This window comes from Ornithorhynchus anatinus, chromosome 7 (genome assembly GCF_004115215.2).
Source record: "Ornithorhynchus anatinus isolate Pmale09 chromosome 7, mOrnAna1.pri.v4, whole genome shotgun sequence".
NCBI classification, from domain to species: Eukaryota; Metazoa; Chordata; class Mammalia; order Monotremata; family Ornithorhynchidae; genus Ornithorhynchus; species Ornithorhynchus anatinus.
Genome location: NC_041734.1, coordinates 63,353,653 through 63,370,970, shown reverse-complemented (window position 1 = coordinate 63,370,970; position 17,318 = coordinate 63,353,653). Strand labels below are relative to the sequence as shown.

General features: G+C 51.4%; 1 protein-coding gene and 1 non-coding gene across 3 annotated transcripts in view; one reads left to right on the top strand and one right to left on the bottom strand.

The window, feature by feature from the left end:
- PFKFB2 (6-phosphofructo-2-kinase/fructose-2,6-biphosphatase 2) overlaps positions 1 to 9,134 on the bottom strand; it is a 31,381-nt gene extending 22,247 nt beyond the window's left edge. Inside the window, exons 1-6 of one of the 2 annotated variants that reach the window (XM_029068649.2) lie at positions 8,996 to 9,134; positions 7,259 to 7,406; positions 1,785 to 1,910; positions 1,053 to 1,149; positions 525 to 591; positions 292 to 366 (exon numbers count right to left, since the gene is read on the bottom strand). In XM_029068649.2, the coding sequence (XP_028924482.1) occupies positions 292 to 366; positions 525 to 591; positions 1,053 to 1,149; positions 1,785 to 1,910; positions 7,259 to 7,349 (456 nt within the window). In that variant the 5' untranslated portion in view covers positions 7,350 to 7,406; positions 8,996 to 9,134. The remainder of the gene's footprint in view (positions 1 to 291; positions 367 to 524; positions 592 to 1,052; positions 1,150 to 1,784; positions 1,911 to 7,258; positions 7,407 to 8,995) is intronic. The other variant, XM_029068651.2, reaches the window with a different exon arrangement.
- Positions 9,135 to 16,595: 7,461 nt separating this feature from the next.
- On the top strand, positions 16,596 to 16,668 carry TRNAR-CCG. Its single transcript has one exon. It is a non-coding gene; the product is annotated as a tRNA-Arg (tRNA).
- Positions 16,669 to 17,318: the final 650 nt, after the last annotated feature.

Below are 17,318 nucleotides of genomic sequence, written 5' to 3'. Positions count from 1 at the left end.
TGAGGAGGAGGGGTGTGGGTGGAAGGGCGGAGAGAGGAAGAGAAGATGGGTTTTTGGAACCACTGATCTGGACCCCCTTTCCTCTCCAGACTCCAACCTATCACTAGCAATTCAGAAATGGGGGAACCTAGAAATCAAAAGTCTCAGGAGACCTTCCCCAGTGAGGATTGGACGGCCCCCAACCAAACACGCCCAAGTAGACACAGAGGGAAAGGGTCCAGGGAGAGTCAGTGGGACCGGCATTGGGCACTGAGCATGAGGTTGGGGCCAGGTCTCACCCCCTTCTCCTACCTTGAAAGCATTCTCCTGGGCAAAATTCAAGATGAGGTCTCTCCTCTCTCGGGTGGTGTTGGTGGCATCGAACACCTGGAAGGGATGAGAAGAAGAACAGGTGAGGTTGGGAAGGGAGGGAGAGGGGAGAAAAGGAAGGAAGGTGGGGGCAGGGGAGCGGGAAATGGGGGAAGGAAGTTATGGGGTAAATGCTGCCCCTAGCCAGGTCCAAGGTGGGAGGGGGTGGGGCTCACCGCAATCTGCCCACCATCGTCAGTGAAATACGCCTTCACGTCCTCCAGAGCCACCAGGGCACACTGCCTAAAACGAGAGGGAGTGAGGGCAGAGGGACAGCAGCCAGGGCCGGGGTTCAGAGATAGCCTGTTGGCTCCCCCAGACCTATTCACAGGGGCCTCTCCACCCACCGCCTCTCCCAAACCTGTCCAGTCCTCGGGTCAGGTCCCCTGCACTCCCTTCCCACCCTTCCAGCCTCTGTAATCCTGCCCGTCCACCCGTCTGCCCACCATACCTCCTTTAGTTAGTCCAGGACCCATCTCGCCTTCACCCCGTCCCAGGCCAGCCCACAGCCCTTTCCACCAGCCCCAGGGCCTTCAGCACCACAAGAGACGAAGCTGGGAGGAGTCACCCCTTCTTCCTCAACGGACCTTCGGCCTCACTCCTGGGCCCCGGGTGTCTAAGAAGCCAAACTCCCCACCTGCCCGGCTGGATCCCCTATGGCCTGCCCGGCCCTCGATTTCTTGGCCCTCCTGGGATGGACTCACTTTCGGATCTTCATGGCCTCCTTGTTGTCGTGCCGGAAGAAGTCGTAGGACTTGTAAGACTTGACCGCTTGGCGCCGGTACACCCCCAAGTTGAACACTGTAGGAGACACCAACCCTCCAAATAGTATGACCGCTCCACTTCCCCCAGCGTCCCCAGGGAAAAGAAGTACCTGCCAGCCAGCCAGGGTGTCAATTCTCTGCCACGGAGGCTGCACTGGCTTACGTTCTCCCAGCCTGAGGGCAAGTGGAAGACCTGGTCTAGTGGGCCTGCCCCCTTGGGCCTTTGGAGATAGATTTTCCTGCACAGAGAGGATTTCTCCAGGTACCAGAGAGAGGGGGAAGGGCCCTCCCTCATGGTATCCTGTCCTCCCTTCTCATCCAAGTGGACAAGGCCAGAAGGCCCTGGCAGGAAGGCAGAGGCCAGAGATCACGGGAGTCACCACCCAACCCCATCATCTGGGAGGGTGATTTTCACCCTGCTCTCCCCCGCTGCAGGCTTTCCACCTGGTCCACGACTGGTCTCACTTGGACTCAACAGGGACACCTCCTCTCTATCACCTAACTCAGCGTGTCTTCAAGGACCCCGCTTGGCTGAGGGGCTTTGATGACTTACCCTGCCACGCTGCCAAGTCTTGGCGACGACGGGGCAGCTTCCTAGTGAGCCAGCTTTAAGCCCTGCCCCCTCCAGATGTCTGGCCCATCGTTAACTGCCCCCAGCACCCCCCACCTCACCTTTGGTGGGCACACCAATCCAGTTGAGGTAGCGGGTAAGCTTCTTCGACACATAGGTCTTGCCCCGGGCGGGCAGGCCGATCATAACGATGAGAGTTGGGGAGTTGGTCATGTAGGATGCCCATGCTGTGACAGGGAGAGGAGGGATATATGGAAGGATAGGGTTAGAGGGGCTGGGAATGAAGGCAGGGGATCCCAGAGGGACCCAGGGCTCAGTCCCCAGATACAGCGAGGCTGCACGGGACACCACCAGGCATGAAAGATGTTCCCGAGACATCCCTCTTCCCCTCCTCCTACCCAAGGCTTCTGCGCAATCCTCCCCTGCAAAACTGAAAAAGGAAGAAGGATGCTCCCTTGCAGGCAGGGATCAGGTTTAGTCCACTGTCCTCTCCCAAGTGCTTAATAAAGTGCTCTGCACACAGTAAGGACTCAGTCAACACCACTGATGGATAGGTTGATCATGGCAACTCTTGAAAACCTACCAACCCCAACCTGCTCACCAAAAGCCACATGCTAAGCCTCTTAGAGTCTATCTCAGTGCTCTGTGGCCACCAAGCTCACAAAGAGGCCTCTCAGAGCAATGAGACTCCAGTCCCAGAGCAACAAGAATCCAATCCGAGCCCTTCTTTGGGAATTGTCCCCCTGGCTCTGTGCCACTGCCCAACAGCTGAGATCTTATTGATTCCAGAGCTCTCTCCCTCAGGAGCTATCAAGTTTCTACCCAGGTTGCTATATGCCCCATCCCAGAAGAGGCTGCATGTAGAGCCATGACTTAGTGGATAGAGCATGGGCCTAGGAGTCAGAAGGACCTAGGTTCTCATCACAGCTCCAACTCTTGACTGCTGTGTGACCTTGACAAAGTCACTTCACTTCTCTGTGCCTCAGTTACCTCATTTTGTAAAATGAGGATTAACAGTGTGAGCCCTATGTAGGACAGGGACTGTGTCCAACCTGACGATCTTGCACCTACCGTGCTTAGAACAGTGCTTGGCACATAGTAAGCACTTAACAAGTACCTTAATTGAGAAAACTCAAAGATGACCTGTGTCTGCCAACTCTGTTGTACTGTACTCTCCCAAGTGCCTAGTCCAATGCTCTGCACACAGAAAGCGCTCAAATACCATTTATCAATTGATGGATTGTTTCTTTTAATCGCATGGAGATGCTTCAAGGAAGAAGGGAAGGTCGGTGCACCCTCAAAAATCATTAATGGGGCTGAGGGTTTACCTCAATGCATGCAAATTCCAACCCAAAAGTTACCATAGCTAAAGGGGGTCCTGGGATGAGAGACCCTCTTCTCTGCCAGACTCAGAAGGTACCCCTTCCCACAGCCAAGCCTGAGTCAGATCATTCCTCAAGGTCCCTTAAACTTCCTCCAGCTCACAGGACCATCGCCCTCTCCCCCCTCCATGCCATTTGCTCTGCCACTTGTCTGCTGCATGACCTTGAGCAAGTCACTGCACTTCCCTGGATCTCGGTCACCTCACTTGTAAAATGGGAATTAGGACTGAGCTCCATGTGGGACAGGGTTTGTGTCCAAACCCGATTTGCTTGTATCCACTTCTGTGTTCAGTGCAGCACTTGAACCATGGAGATAGCATGGTCTAGTGGCAAGAGCGCACGGTTGGGAGTCAGAGGACATGGGTTCTAATCCCAGCTCCGCCACTGCTGTGTGACCTTGGGGAAGTCACTTAACTTCTCTATGCCTCAGGTACCTCATCTGAAAATGGGGATTAACATTGTGAGCCCCACGTGGGACAACCGGATGACTCTGTATCCACCCCGGCGCTTAGATCAGTGGTTGGCACTTAATAAGTGCCTAACGAATACCATAATAATAATACAATGCTCGGCACACAGTAAGCACTTTAACACCACAATTATTATTATTAGCCAGGTCAGGCCAATTCTCCCAACTCTTCCAGCCCATTAAATGCCCCACCTGAGCCCAGCTCACCCAAGTGTTAGAACAACAGTCTCCGGGAAGGTACCACAGCCAAGACCAGCAATGGGCTGTAAGTAACTCACTCTCCTTGCTCACCACTCAGGAAATTTGCCTAATTAAGCGGAGGGTGAGGACATAGGGAAAACGGCGTCCCCTCTCTCCTTCCCTCTCCCCGTCACTGGGTGTTCTGCACAACAGCGTGAAGCAGTAATCCACGTTTCCTCCGGCAGGCTGAAGCAATCACATCTGGAAGCCTGGAACCCACAGCTTGAGTGACAATGGCCCCCTAGGACTCAGGGCTCCAGCTGTTGCACAGATGATCACATGGCCCTCACCACATCCGGGACTCAGCAGCTCCCACAGCCTGGGTTCCTATAACGCTGGCCCTCCCCTGTCTGCAGTTTCCTTCCTCTTCATAAAGTCCCCGTGAGATGGAGGCAGGAGCAAGTGTGAGTCTCCCCATTTTACAGAGGGAAACCCAAGGCCCACAGAGGTTGAACCACTGTCTCGAGGTCATCCAGACTTGAACAGAATCCCAGATTCTAATCCCGGCTCTGTCTCTTGTCTGCTGTGAGACCTTGGGCAAGTCGCTTAACTTTTCTGTGCCTCTGTTACCTCATCTGCAAAATGAGAACTAAGACTGTGAGCCCCAGGCAGGACGGGGTCTGTGTCCAACTTAACTATATATCTGCCCCAGCACTTAGTACAGTGCCTGGCACATAGTAAGAACTTAAACACCATTAAAAAAAAAAAAAGAGTGCCATGTGGGACAGGGACTGCGTCCAACCTGATTACCTTGTACCTACCCTAATGCTTAGGACAGTTCTTGGCACATAATAAGCCCTTAACAAATACTATAGTTGCAAGAAGAGAGAACAACTCCACATGGAATTCCTGCCCTCCAGCTTCATTTTCCTTTGGACAGTGACAGCGTCTAAGCTGCCCTCTCCAGGAGGCTTTACTTGTGGGAGAAAGCAAAGCAATCTCCAAGAGGGAACCAGGAAGCTACAATGGAAGAAAAGAACGTAGGTCAGTAGATGGAGCATGGGCCTGGGAACCAGAAGGTCATGTGTTCTAATCCTGAGTCCACCACTTGTCTGCTGTGTGACTTTGGGCAAGTCACTTAGCTTCTCTGGGCCTCCGTTACCTCAACTGTAAAATGGAGATTAACGGTGTGAGCCCCATGTGAGACAGGGACTGTTTCTACTCTGATTAACTAGTACCTACCCCAGTGTTTAGAAGAGTGCTTGGCACAAAGTAAGGGCTTAAGAAGTACCATAATTAGTATTAATGAAAGGACAGAAGGGAAGGTGATTGCATCAGTTTTTTCTCGACTCTTACAGCTCTTGGGAGGTAAAGTCAGGCAGAACTGAAGCCCTCATCCCATGTAGGGGCCAAACCCAACTGTCTTTAACCAAAGGGTGGACTGCCCTAGGAGCACTACACAAAGGCGGGGGCTTCAGGAGAGAAGATCCAGGTAACAAGCCCCAGGAAACTTCGGCAGAGCAGCTGTGCCACCCTCCCCTTTCACGAGGGAAACAGCTGGAAACTCTATGGAATCAGCAGCTTCAAATATCCCACTCTAACAGCCTGTGCCCAGTTTCTGCACTGTGGTCAGTCTCCGTTTCCTTTTTGAGATGAAATCTCCTCATGGGTGAAGAGAAAACCACTACAGGGGACAGAGCTTGTCCTCAGCCCCAATCCGACTGAGGCATCACTTCCCACAAGAAGCTTGATTGACTCAGAGAGGGGGGATTAATATCATCAATCACGAGATCACCAAGGGCTTTCGCTCAAAGTGAAGGTCGAGGCCCAGGAAGCGGCTCTGAACGGAATGCTTCCCAGCCTGTCAGCTGCTTTCACCCGCTGATATTAATAACGGCTCAAGTGTGAACGCCAACACTGTAAACTGATGGAAAGGCCAAACCGCTGGGGCCCAAACTGATCTGTCCTCCTGAGTTCCCTGGGTGGACGTCACTGCCAGGCACAGGTGAGGACCCAGAAATAAGGCGCAACAAGCCAGCAGAGACAACTCCCCGGAGAGGACACGTGAACTCACCAGGCCTTGGCTGCAGCCTAGAGTGTAGGCCTGGCTGGTGGGACAAGACCAAAAATGTTATTCTGCTTCACTGGCCCAAGTGCTCCATTTCTGGCCAAACACCTGTCCTGCTGCCAGGGACACGTCCTTCTGAATCCCAGGTCAACCCTATGGGACAGGAGAAGCAGCAGCGTGGCTCAGTGGAAAGAGCATGGGCTTGGGAGTCAGAGGGTATGGGTTCAAATCCCAGCTCTGCCACTTGTCAGCTGTGTGACTGTAGGCAAGTCACTTACCTTCTCTGTGCCTCAGTTCCCTCATCTGTAAAATGGGGATGAAGACTGTGAACCTCACGTGGGACAAGCTGATTACCCTGTGTCTACCCCAATGCTTAGAACAGTGCTCTGCACATAGTAAGCACTTCAATACCAACATTATTATTAGTATTAGGGCACAGGCCTGGAAGTCAGAGGAACTGGATTCTAATGCCGGCTCCACCCCTTGTCTGCTCTATGATCTCAAACAAGTTACTTCTCTGTGCTTCAGTTACCTTATCTGTAAAATGGGAGTAGACTTTTGAGCCCCAAATGGGACACACACTGTGTCCAACCTGATTGCCTGTATCTATTCTCAATGCTTAGTACAGTGCCTGGCACATAGTAAACACTTGATAAATACCATTTTTAAAAAACGTGCAAAAGGAGAAGGAAAATCTACACCAGGAGAGAGATGAAACACATGGAGACACCAAGGGAAGAGCTGATACTCCTCAAATCCCAACAAAATGGGGCACAGAAGGGGGAGGAGTCCTTTTTCTCAGCTGGCATGCAGCCTCCATGCCAACTACTCGAGACCCAGGCAAACAGATAAATTCCAATGTGTACCTCCCCCAGAAAAGTTTAAGTGAGGAAACTTGGTGAGGTCTGCATTTGTAAGCTCGCTATGGGCAAGGACGCGTCCACTAACTCAGCAGCACTCTCCCATGTGCTTAGCACAGTGCTCTGCACGCAGTAAGTACTCAGTAAATACCACTAATTGACTGATTAACTGTTCCACCTGCCCAGCCTGGACAAGGTCACATATGCAGGGCTGAATGAATGTTAGTCAGCCACTTTGGCCAGAAAGGGGTTCAGAGTGACTAAGGCCCATGAAAGCTCAGTTTACTCTGTACTTTTCAAAGGTGGGGTTCCCAATGTGCCCGACTCCGGGAAGTTGTCCATGAATAAACCTCCTGCTGATGAAGATGGGAGTTGCTTATTTTGTTTCACTTTTGGAGACTTTGCAGAATGGAGCACATTGTTTTAAGTTCTGAACGCCAGCTCCGCCACTTCCCCCATCTCCTCTCCATCCCTCCCTCCCCATCTCCCCTACCCCTTGGGGCATAAAACCCAACCAGTTGGAGCAGTGGAATGGAAGTGTGAGAGATGGCTAAGGTCCCATCCCCGCCCCTCAACCCCACTGGTCTCCATTTCCGTCCCCTGTGGGGGTACTCACAGCACTTCTTCTCAGACGTCCGCAGATTGGGGGCCTTGTTTTCATGGCTGTTGTTGTTTTGCTCTGAGCCAACGGTCGGATTTCCAGACATGATCCCGAGACTCCCGCTCGCTCTGCTGCCCACGATCTTCAGGAGGTTCTAGAAAAACTGAAGGAAAGGTGAAAAAGATGGGGGAGAGGGGGAGGAGACTGATTAACTCAAGGATGATTTATCACGTCCTAACATTCACCAGGGAATTACATTTAACCAGCCTCCTATCTCTCGAAAGACAAAGAAACCTAGCCTCTGGAAAAAGCGAATTAGAAAATATTTTAAGTGAGAAAGGATTCTCACCGCCCACAAGACCAAAGTCAACCCCTCCCTATCCCTACCATTCTACAGATCAGGTTTTCTTCCCTCTCACCGTATCTACGCCCTCTGTGAGCGAGCTACTGTCTTCCCATCTTACATCTAAAGGGACCCAGAGGGGGCACATGAATTGTGCAAAGCCACACTGGGAAAAAGAAAGAGCGATGGTGGAGAGTCTGGGACCAGACTCCTTGCCTCCCACTCTCAAGCTCATTTCACTAGTTGTGGAAGCAGAACGATCTTAAAGAGGCCTGCACTGCCTCAAGCCATAACCCCTGTTTCCTTGCAGGAATTGGGGGGCCGGGCACCCCCACATCCCACCATCTCCGGCCTCTGTGCATCAGCGTGGCTCAATGGAAACGGCACGGGCTTGGGAGTCGGAGGTCGTGGGTTCTAATCCCTGCTCCGCCACTTGTCTGCTGTGTGACCTTGGGCAAGTCACTTAACTTCTCAATGCCTGTTACCTCATCTGTAAAACGGGATTTAAGACTCTGAGCCCCACGTGGGACAACCTGATTACCTTGTAACTACTCCAGCGCTTAGAACAGTGCTTGGCACATACCACTATTATTAATATTTATTACTATCCTGCCCTGGGGCCTCCAGCCGCTAACATAGGCGGCGGGGAGTCTCCCTCCTCCTCCCCATCAATCTTTCAGTTCTCCCCAGCCCCCCAGGAGACCCTGATCCCCGGGGGATGAGGGGCGGCCTCAGGGTCATTCTCTGACCTCAGGCTCCCCCGGCACTGCGAGCCCCGGCCCTGGGCTCTCTCCGACACGCACTTGAAGGAGCGGTCGTGGAGCTCCCCAGGCTGCAAGCAGCGGTCCCGGGGCACCTTCCGTCTCCATGCAGCGGCCCCGGGGCACCCTCCCTCTCCATGCACCGGCCCCGGGGCACCTTCTGTCTCCATGCACCAGTCCCGGGGCACCTTCCGTCTCCATACACCAGCCCCGGACACCCTCCCTCTCCATGCACCGGTCCGGGGTACCCTCCCTCTTCATGTACCGGCCCCGGGGCACCCTTCCTCTCCATGTACCGGTCCTGGGGCACCCTCCCTCTCCATTCACCGGTCCTGGGGCACCCTCCCTCTCCATGCACCGGTCCTGGGGCACCCTCCCTCTCCATGCATCGGTCCTGGGGCACCCTCCCTCTCCATGCACCGGTCCTGGGGCACCCTCCCTCTCCATGCATCGGTCCTGGGGCACCCTCCCTCTCCATGCACCGGTCCTGGGGCACCCTCCCTCTCCATGCACCGGCCTCGGGGTACCCTCCCTCTCCAGTCACCAGCCCCAGGGGGGGCCCTCCGGGTTCGAAGACCCCCTCCTTCCACCATGCAACTAGCCCAGGGGAGTCGCCCCTAATAAGCGCTGGTCCCAGGAATCCGTTACCTCCGAGCCTCAGCCCCAGATTGCAGGAGGAAGAGGAGGAGGAGCAGCAGCTCACTGCGCAGAGCTGCCGCCGACAGCCCAGCTTTTCCCCCGCCAAGCCCGGTAGCCGAGCGGGGGGGGGAAGAGGGGGAGGAAGCATGCAAATCGAACGCAAATCAGATGCAAATCAGATGCAAATCACGCGCCCGCCCCGCGCCGGCCTTCACCTGGAGGAATCCGTTGGCCAATCGCGCGCCTCCAAGGCTGAGGGGGCGGGGCTCCGGCGGGGAGCAACGAGGCGGTGGGAAGGGGCCGGTCACGTGCCTCCAGGTTGCCACAGCCCGTGCCTGATTGGCTGCTCCGTTACCGGGCAACCCGAGAGGCCGTTGGGAGGGGGCGAAGAGCGCGCGGCTCAAACTCTCGCGAGATGTGGAAGCGGGCAGGCCTAGAGGAAGAAGCTTAAAGATGGCGGGGGGTGGGAAAGGCCATTCGTTTTTGTAGCCTAGAGAGAAGTCAGGGAGAAACGATTCCATCTTTACCTGTGCTGGAAAAGAAGAATAATTAGGACAGGGGTGTCTGAAGCCCTCTGATGTCTCCCTTTCCCTCTGACTCAGTTGCCCTTATTGGCCATTTGCAGGACCAAGGAGAGACTATCCACATTCATTCATTCAATAGTATTTATTGAGCGCTTACTATGTGCAGAGCACTGTACTAAGCGCTTGGAATGAACAAGTCGACAACAGATAGAGATAGTCCCTGCCGTTTAACGGGCTTACAGTCTAATGGGGGAGACAGACAGGCAAGAACAATGGCAATAAATAGAATCAAGGGGAAGAACATCTCGTAAAAACAATGGCAACTAAATAGAATCAAGGCGATGTACATTTCATTAACAAAATAAATAGGGTAATGAAAATATATGCAGTTCATTCATTCAACCGTATTTTAAACGTTGGTATTTGTTAAGCACTTACTCTGTGCACAGCACTGTTCTAAGCGCTGGGGATGTCCAAAGTGATCAGGTTGTACCACGTGGGGCTCACAGTCTTCATCCCCATTTTGCAGATGAGGTCACTGAGGCCCAGAGAAGTTAATAATAATGTTGGTATTTGTTAAGCGCTTACTCTGTGCCGAGCACTGTTCTAAGCGCTGGGGGGGATACAGGGTAATCAGGTTGTCCCACGCAAGGCTCATAATCTTCATCCCCATTTTACACATGTGGGAACTGAGGCACAGAGAAGTTAATAATAATGTTGGTATTTGTTAAGCGCTTCCTATGTTCAGAGTACTCTTATAAGCGCTGGGAGAGATACAGGGTTGTCAGGTTGTCCCACGCGAGGCTCACAATCTTCATCCCCATTATACAGATGAGGGAACTGAGGCACAGAGAAGTGAAGTAACTTGCCCAAAGTCACACAGCTGACAAGTGGTCCCGCTGTCGACCCCTGGGCCACGTCCTCCCGCGGTCCTGGAACGCCCTCCCTCCTCACCTCCGCCAAACTGATTCTCTTCCCCTCTTTAAAACCCTACTTAAAACTCACCTCCTCCAAGAGGCCTTCCCAGACTGAGCTCCCCTTCTCCCTCTACTCCCTCTACCGCCCCCCCTTCACCTCTCCGCAGCTTAACCCTCTTTTCCCCCCATTTCCCTCTGCTCCTACCCCTCTCCCTTCCCATCCCCTCAGCACTCTACTCGTCTGCTCAACTGTATATATTTTCATCACCCTATTTATTTTGTTAATGAAATATGCATCACCTTGATTCTATTTAGTTGCCATTTTTTTTAATTGCCATTGTTCTTGTCTGTCCGTCTCCCCCGATTAGACTGTAAGCCCGTCAAACGGCAGGGACTGTCTCTATCTGTTGCTGACTTGTTCATTCCAAGCGCTTAGTACAATGCTCTGCACATAGTAAGCACTCAATAAATAGTATTGAATGAATGAATGAATGAATACGAGATGTTCTTCCCCTCGACTTTATTTATTGCCATTGTTCTTGTCTTTGACTTTGACTACCATCTCTACGCAGATGACACGCAGATCTACATCTCCGCCCCGTCCTTTCCCCCTCCCTTCGGGCTCGCATCTCCTCCCGCCTCCGGGACGTCTCCACCTGGATGTCGGCCCGCCACCTAAAACTCAACATGAGCGAGACTGAGCTCCTCATCTTCCCTCCCAAACCCGGTCCTCTCCCAGACTTCTCTATCACCGTCGATGGCACGACCGTCCTTCCCGTCTCTCGGGCCCGCGATCTCGGTGTCATCCTTGACTCGTCCCTCTCGTTCACCCCACACATCCTATCCGTTACCGAGACCTGCCAGTTTCATCTTTCCTCTCCATCCAAATGGCTACCTTACTGCTACGGGCTCTCGTTATATCCCGGCTAGACTACTGTGTCGGCCTTCTCTCTGACCTCCCTTCCTCCTCTCTCGCCCCGCTCCGGTCTATTCTTCACTCCGCCGCCCGGCTCATCTTCCCGCAGAAACGATCTGGGCATGTCACTCCCCTTCTTAAACAACTCCGGTGGTTGCCTATCGACCTCCGCTCCAAACAAAAACTCCTCACTCTAGGCTTCGAGGCTCTCCATCCCCTTGCCCCTTCCTACCTCTCCTCCCTTCTCTCTTTCTACCGCCCACCCCGCACGCTCCGCTCCTCCGCCGCCCACCTCCTCACCGACCCTCGGTCTCGCCCATCCCGCCGTCGACCCCCGGGCCACGTCCTCCCGCGGTCCCGGAACGCCCTCCCTCCTCACCTCCGCCAAACTGATTCTCTTCCCCTCTTCAAAACCCTACTTAAAACTCACCTCCTCCAAGAGGCCTTCCCAGACTGGGCTCCTCTTCTCCCTCTACTCCCTCTGCCACCCCCACTTCACCTCTCCGCAGCTAAACCCTCTTTTTCCCCTTTTCCCTCTGCTCCACCTCTCCCTTCCCTTCCCCACAGCACTGTACTCGTCCGCTCAACTGTCTATATTTCCATTGCCCTATTTATTTTGTTAATGAATTGTACATCTCCTTGATTCTATTTAGTTGCCATTGTTTTTACGAGATGTTCTTCCCCTCGACTCTATTTATCGCCATCGTTCTCGTCTGTCCGTCTCCCCCGATTAGACCGTAAGCCCGTCAAACGGCAGGGACTGTCTCTATCTGTTGCCGACTTGTTCATCCCAAGCGCTTAGTACAGTGCTCTGCACATAGTAAGCGCTCAATAAATACTATTGAATGAATGAATGAATGAATTGTCTGTCCGTCTCCACCAGTTAGACTGTAAGCCGTCAAACGGCAGGGACTGTCTCTATCTGTTGCCGACTTGTTCATTCCAAGCGCTTAGTACAGTGCTCTGCACATAGTAAGCGCTCAATAAATACTATTGAATGAATGAAAGTGGCAGAGCCGGGATTTGAACCCATGACCTCTGACTCCCAAACCTGGGCTCTTTCCACTGAGCCACGCTGCTTGTGCAGAGCACTGTAATAATAATTATTATTATCATTAATATGGTATTTGCTAAGCACTTACTATGTGTCAAGCCCCCAACCTCTGTTCTTCCCCCTTCCCCTCCCCTCAGCACTGTGCTTATTTGTACGTATTATTTATTACCCTATTCATTTTGTTAATGAGGTGTATATCTCCTTGATTCTATTTATCTTGATGATGTCTGGTTTTTCTTTTGTTCAGTTTTGCTCTGCTGTCTGTCTCCCCCATTTAGATTGTGAGCCAGTCACTGGGCAGGGCTGGTCTCTCTCTGTTGCCCAATTGTCCATTCCAAGCGCTTAGTACAGTGCTCTGCACATAGCGTTCAATAAATACTATTGCATGAATGAATACAAGTGGGACAACCTTGTATCTATCCCAGCGCTTAGAACAGTGCTTAGCACATAGTAAGCACTTAACAAATACCAACATTATTATACAAGGTAATCAGGTTGTCCCACGTGGGGCTCACAGTCATAATCCCCATTTTTCAGATGAGGGAACTAAGGCCCAGAGAAGTGAAGTGACTTACCCAAAGTCATACAGCAGACAAGTGGCAGAGTCGGGAGTAGAATCCGTTACCTTCTGCCTCCCAGGCCCATGCTCTATCTGCTATGCCATGCTAATTCACTGTACTAAACCCAGTGCTTAGAACAGTGCTTTGCACATAGTAAGCGCTAAAAAAATACCATAATTATTATTTTTACTACTAAATGCTTGGGAGAATACAACAGTAAATAGGCACATTCCCTGCCCACCACGAACTTACAGTTTAGAGAGTGGGGAGATAGACATTAATAGAAATAAATAAACAACAGATATGCACATATGTGCTGTGGGGCTGGGAGGGGGGATGAAGAAAGGGAGCAAGTCAGGGTGATGGAGAAGGGAGTGGGAGAAGAGGAAAGGGGGGCTTAATAATAATAATAATAATGTTGGTATTTGTTAAGCGCTTACTATGTGCAGAGCACTGTTCTAAGCGCTGGGGTAGATACAGGGTCATCAGGTTGTCCCAAGTGAGGCTCACAGTTAATCCCCATTTTCCAGAGGCTTAGTCAGGGAAGGCCTCTTGGAGGAGATGTATCTTCAGTAAGGCTTTGAAGGAGGGGAGAGAGTAATAGTCTATCAGATTTGAGGAGGGAGGGTGTTCCAGGCCAGAAGAGAGGTCCCTGGGAAAATAGACAAAATGGAGGTTCAGTAATAATAATGGTATTATTATTTTGTTAAGCGCTTACTATGTGCCAAGCATTGTTCTAAGTGCTGGGGTAGATATAAGGTAATTAGGTTGTCCCACATGGGGCTCACAGTCTTAATCCTCATTTTACAGATGAGGTAACTGAGACAGAGAGGAAGTGAAGTGACTTGCCCAAGGTCACACAGCTGACAAGCGGCAGAGCCAGGATAAGAACCCATGGCTTCTGACTCCCAAGGCCAGGCTCTTTCCACTAAGTCACGAGGTTAGCAGTGCATCATCCCTTCTGATACCCCATCAGGGTCCATCCATCCTCGACTAACACTGAAGCGGAAAGGGGCACAGAACCAGCTTTCACTCCAAGAAGAACAGTGGGAGGCATAGCAGTGTCTCTCTAAGGGCTGGGCACCCAAAGACTGCCCCTTTTAAAGACAACAACAATAACAATGTTGGTATTTGTTAAGCGCTTACTACGTGCAGAGCACTCTTCTAAGCGCTGGGGTAGATACAGGGTCATCAGGTTGTCCCACGTGAGGCTCACAATCTAAATGCCCATTTTACAGATGAGGTAACTGAGGCACAGAGCAGTTAAGTGACTTGCCCACAGTCACACAGCTGACACGGTATGAGACCTAGTGCCCAGTGGAAAGCACAAGGACCGAGCAATCAGGAACCCTGGATTTGAAGCCCGGTTTTGCCACTTGCCTGCTGCGTGACCTTAGACAAATCACTTGACCTCTCTGTGCCTCAGTTTCCTCAACTGTAAAATGGTGGTTAACTACCTGCCCTCCCCCTTCCTTAGATTGTGAGCCCCACGTGGGGTAGGTATTGTGTCTGACCCAAGTGTAATGTGTCAACTATTGCCATTTTCAATGGCTGAATTTTCACTTGTTTTCATTGTTGTTAGCTGGATTACAGTTTTATCGATCGGTGGTTCTGTTCTCCATTTAGCCCCTGAATTGATTTTCCAATCTGCCCCTATCACTCGGTATAGTCATGAGAAGCAGCGTGGCTCACTGGAAAGAGCACGGGCTTTGGAGTCAGAGGTCATGGGTTCGACTCTCTGCTCTGCCACTTGTCAGCTGTGTGACTGTGGGCAAGTCACTTCACTTCTCTGTGCCTCAGTTCCCTCATCTGTAAAATGAGGATTAAGACTGTGAGCCCCACGTGGGACAACCTGATTCCCCTGTGTCTACCCCAGCGCTTAGAACAGTGCTCGGCACATAGTAAGCGCTTAACAAGTACCAACATTATTATTTATTTTCTCGTTTTCCCCTGTCCCGCTGTCGACCCCTGGCCCACGTCCTTCCTCTGGCCTGAAATGTCCTCCCTCCTCACATCTGCTAAACTAGCACACTCCCCCCCGACCCCATCAAGCCTTCCGGAAAGCTCACCTCCTCCAGGAGGCCTTCCCAGACTGACCGCCCCCTTGTCCTCTGCTCCTCTTCTCCTCCCCATCGCCCCGACCCTCTCCCTTTGCTCTACCCCCCTCCCCGTCCCATAGGCCTTCCCAGACTGAGCTCCCCTCTTTTTCGCTTCCCTCTCTACCCTCCCAGCGTGGTTCAGTGGAAAGAGTCCGGGCTTCGGAGTCAGAGGTCATGGGTTCGACTCCCGGCTCTGCCCCTTGGCAGCTGTGTGACTGTGGGCAAGTCACTTCACTTCTCTGTGCCTCAGTTCCCTCATCTGTAAAATGGGGATTAACTGTGAGCCTCACGTGGGACAACCTGATTACCTTGTATCTCCCCCAGCGCTTAGAACAGTGCTCTGCACATATTAAGCGCTTAATAAACATCAACATTATTACCTCTCCGCAGCTAAACCCTCTTCTCCCCCCTTTCCCTCTCTCCCTTCCCCTCTCCCCTCCCATCCCCTCAGCACTGAACTCGACCGTATATATCTTCATCACCCTATTTATTTTGTTTATTTTGTTTAATGAGATGTACATCACCCTGATTCTATTTAGTTGCCATTGTTTTTATGAGATGTTCTTCCCCTTGACTCTATTTATTGCCATTGTTCTTGTCTGCCCGTCTCCCCCGATTAGACTGTAAGCCCGTCAAAGGGCAGGGACCGTCTCTATCTGTTGCCGATTTGTACATTCCAAGCGCTTAGTACAGTGCTCTGCACATAGTAAGCGATCAATAAATATTATTGAATGAATGAAAGAATGAATAACACTTGTATGTATTTATGTACATATTTACTATTCTATTTATTTTTATTAATGCTGTGTATATATCTACAATTCCATTTATTTATATTGATTAGACTGTGAGCCTGTTATTGGGCAGGGATTATCTCTGTTGTCGAATTGTACATTCCAAGCGCTTAGTACAATGCTCTGCACATAGTAAGCACTCAATAAATACGATTGAATGAATGAATACTATTGATGCCTGTTTACTTGTTTTGCTGCCAGTCTCCCCCGCTTCTAGACTGTGAGCCCATTGTGAGCAGGGATTGTCTCTGTTGCTGAAGTGTACTTTCCAAGCGCTTAGTACAGTGCTCTGCACACAGTAAGCGCTCAATGAATACGATTGAATGAATGAATACTAAGGGCTGGGGTGGATACAAGCCAATCGGGTTGGCCACAGTCCCTGTCCCACGGGGAGCTCACAGTCTCGATCCCCATTTTACAGGTGAGGGAACTGAGGCCCAGAGAATGAGGGGGTCTTGATGATGATGATGGTATTTGTTATGCGCTTACTATGTGCCAAGCACTGTTCCAAGCACCGACTTGCCCAAGGCCACACAACAGACAAGTGTCGGAACCAGGATACCGGTTCCTGAATCGACTCCCGGTTCTTCCATTGTAATTCCGCAAAGAAACCCGGGGAACAGAGGAAAGAAAGAGGATCTGGATGATCGGTTTTCCCTTCCCGGGGCGAGCTCCAGGGGACGGCCTCGAGCCAGGAACAGCTCCTCATTCCCTCTAGGATCGTTTGGAAAAACTTTCTCCCACCGACCGCGTGGCCTAATGGATAAGGCGTCTGATTCCGGATCAGAAGATTGAGGGTTCGAGTCCCTTCGTGGTTGGATTCTTTTCCTTTGAAATTCAGAAAGCCTTCTGTTTTCTCCCTAAGTCTTTTCAAGCGTTTAGTACAGTCCTCTGCACAACAACAGCGCAGAAGAAATACCACAGATTGGATCCTTTCTCTCTCTCTCTCTCTCTCTCTCTCTCTCTGTGTCCACTTTCATACAAATACACACACACATATGCACTCATTCAATCGTATTTATTGAGCGCTTCCTGTGTGCAGGGCACTGAACTAAGCGCTTGGAATGTACAATTCGGCAACAGGGCGGGGATTGTCTCTATCTGTTGCCGAACTGTACATTCCAAGCGCTTAGTACAGTGCTCTGCACACAGGAAACGCTCAATAAATACGATTGGATGAATTGAATGAATGAATGAAAAGATAGGGACAACCCCTGCCCCACAACGGGCTCACAGTCTAAAAACACACACAAGCATCAGCGCTTAGAACAGTGCTTGGCACAAAGTAAGCGTTTGACAAATACCTTCTTTATCATTATTATTATCTCCCTCATCTCTCTGACACGGCCTTCAGCTTCCAATACAGAGCAGATAATCAATCGTATTTATTGAGCGCTTACGCCGCTTGTCAGCTGTGTGACTGTGGGCAAGTCACAACTTCTCTGTGCCTCAGTTATCTCATCTATAA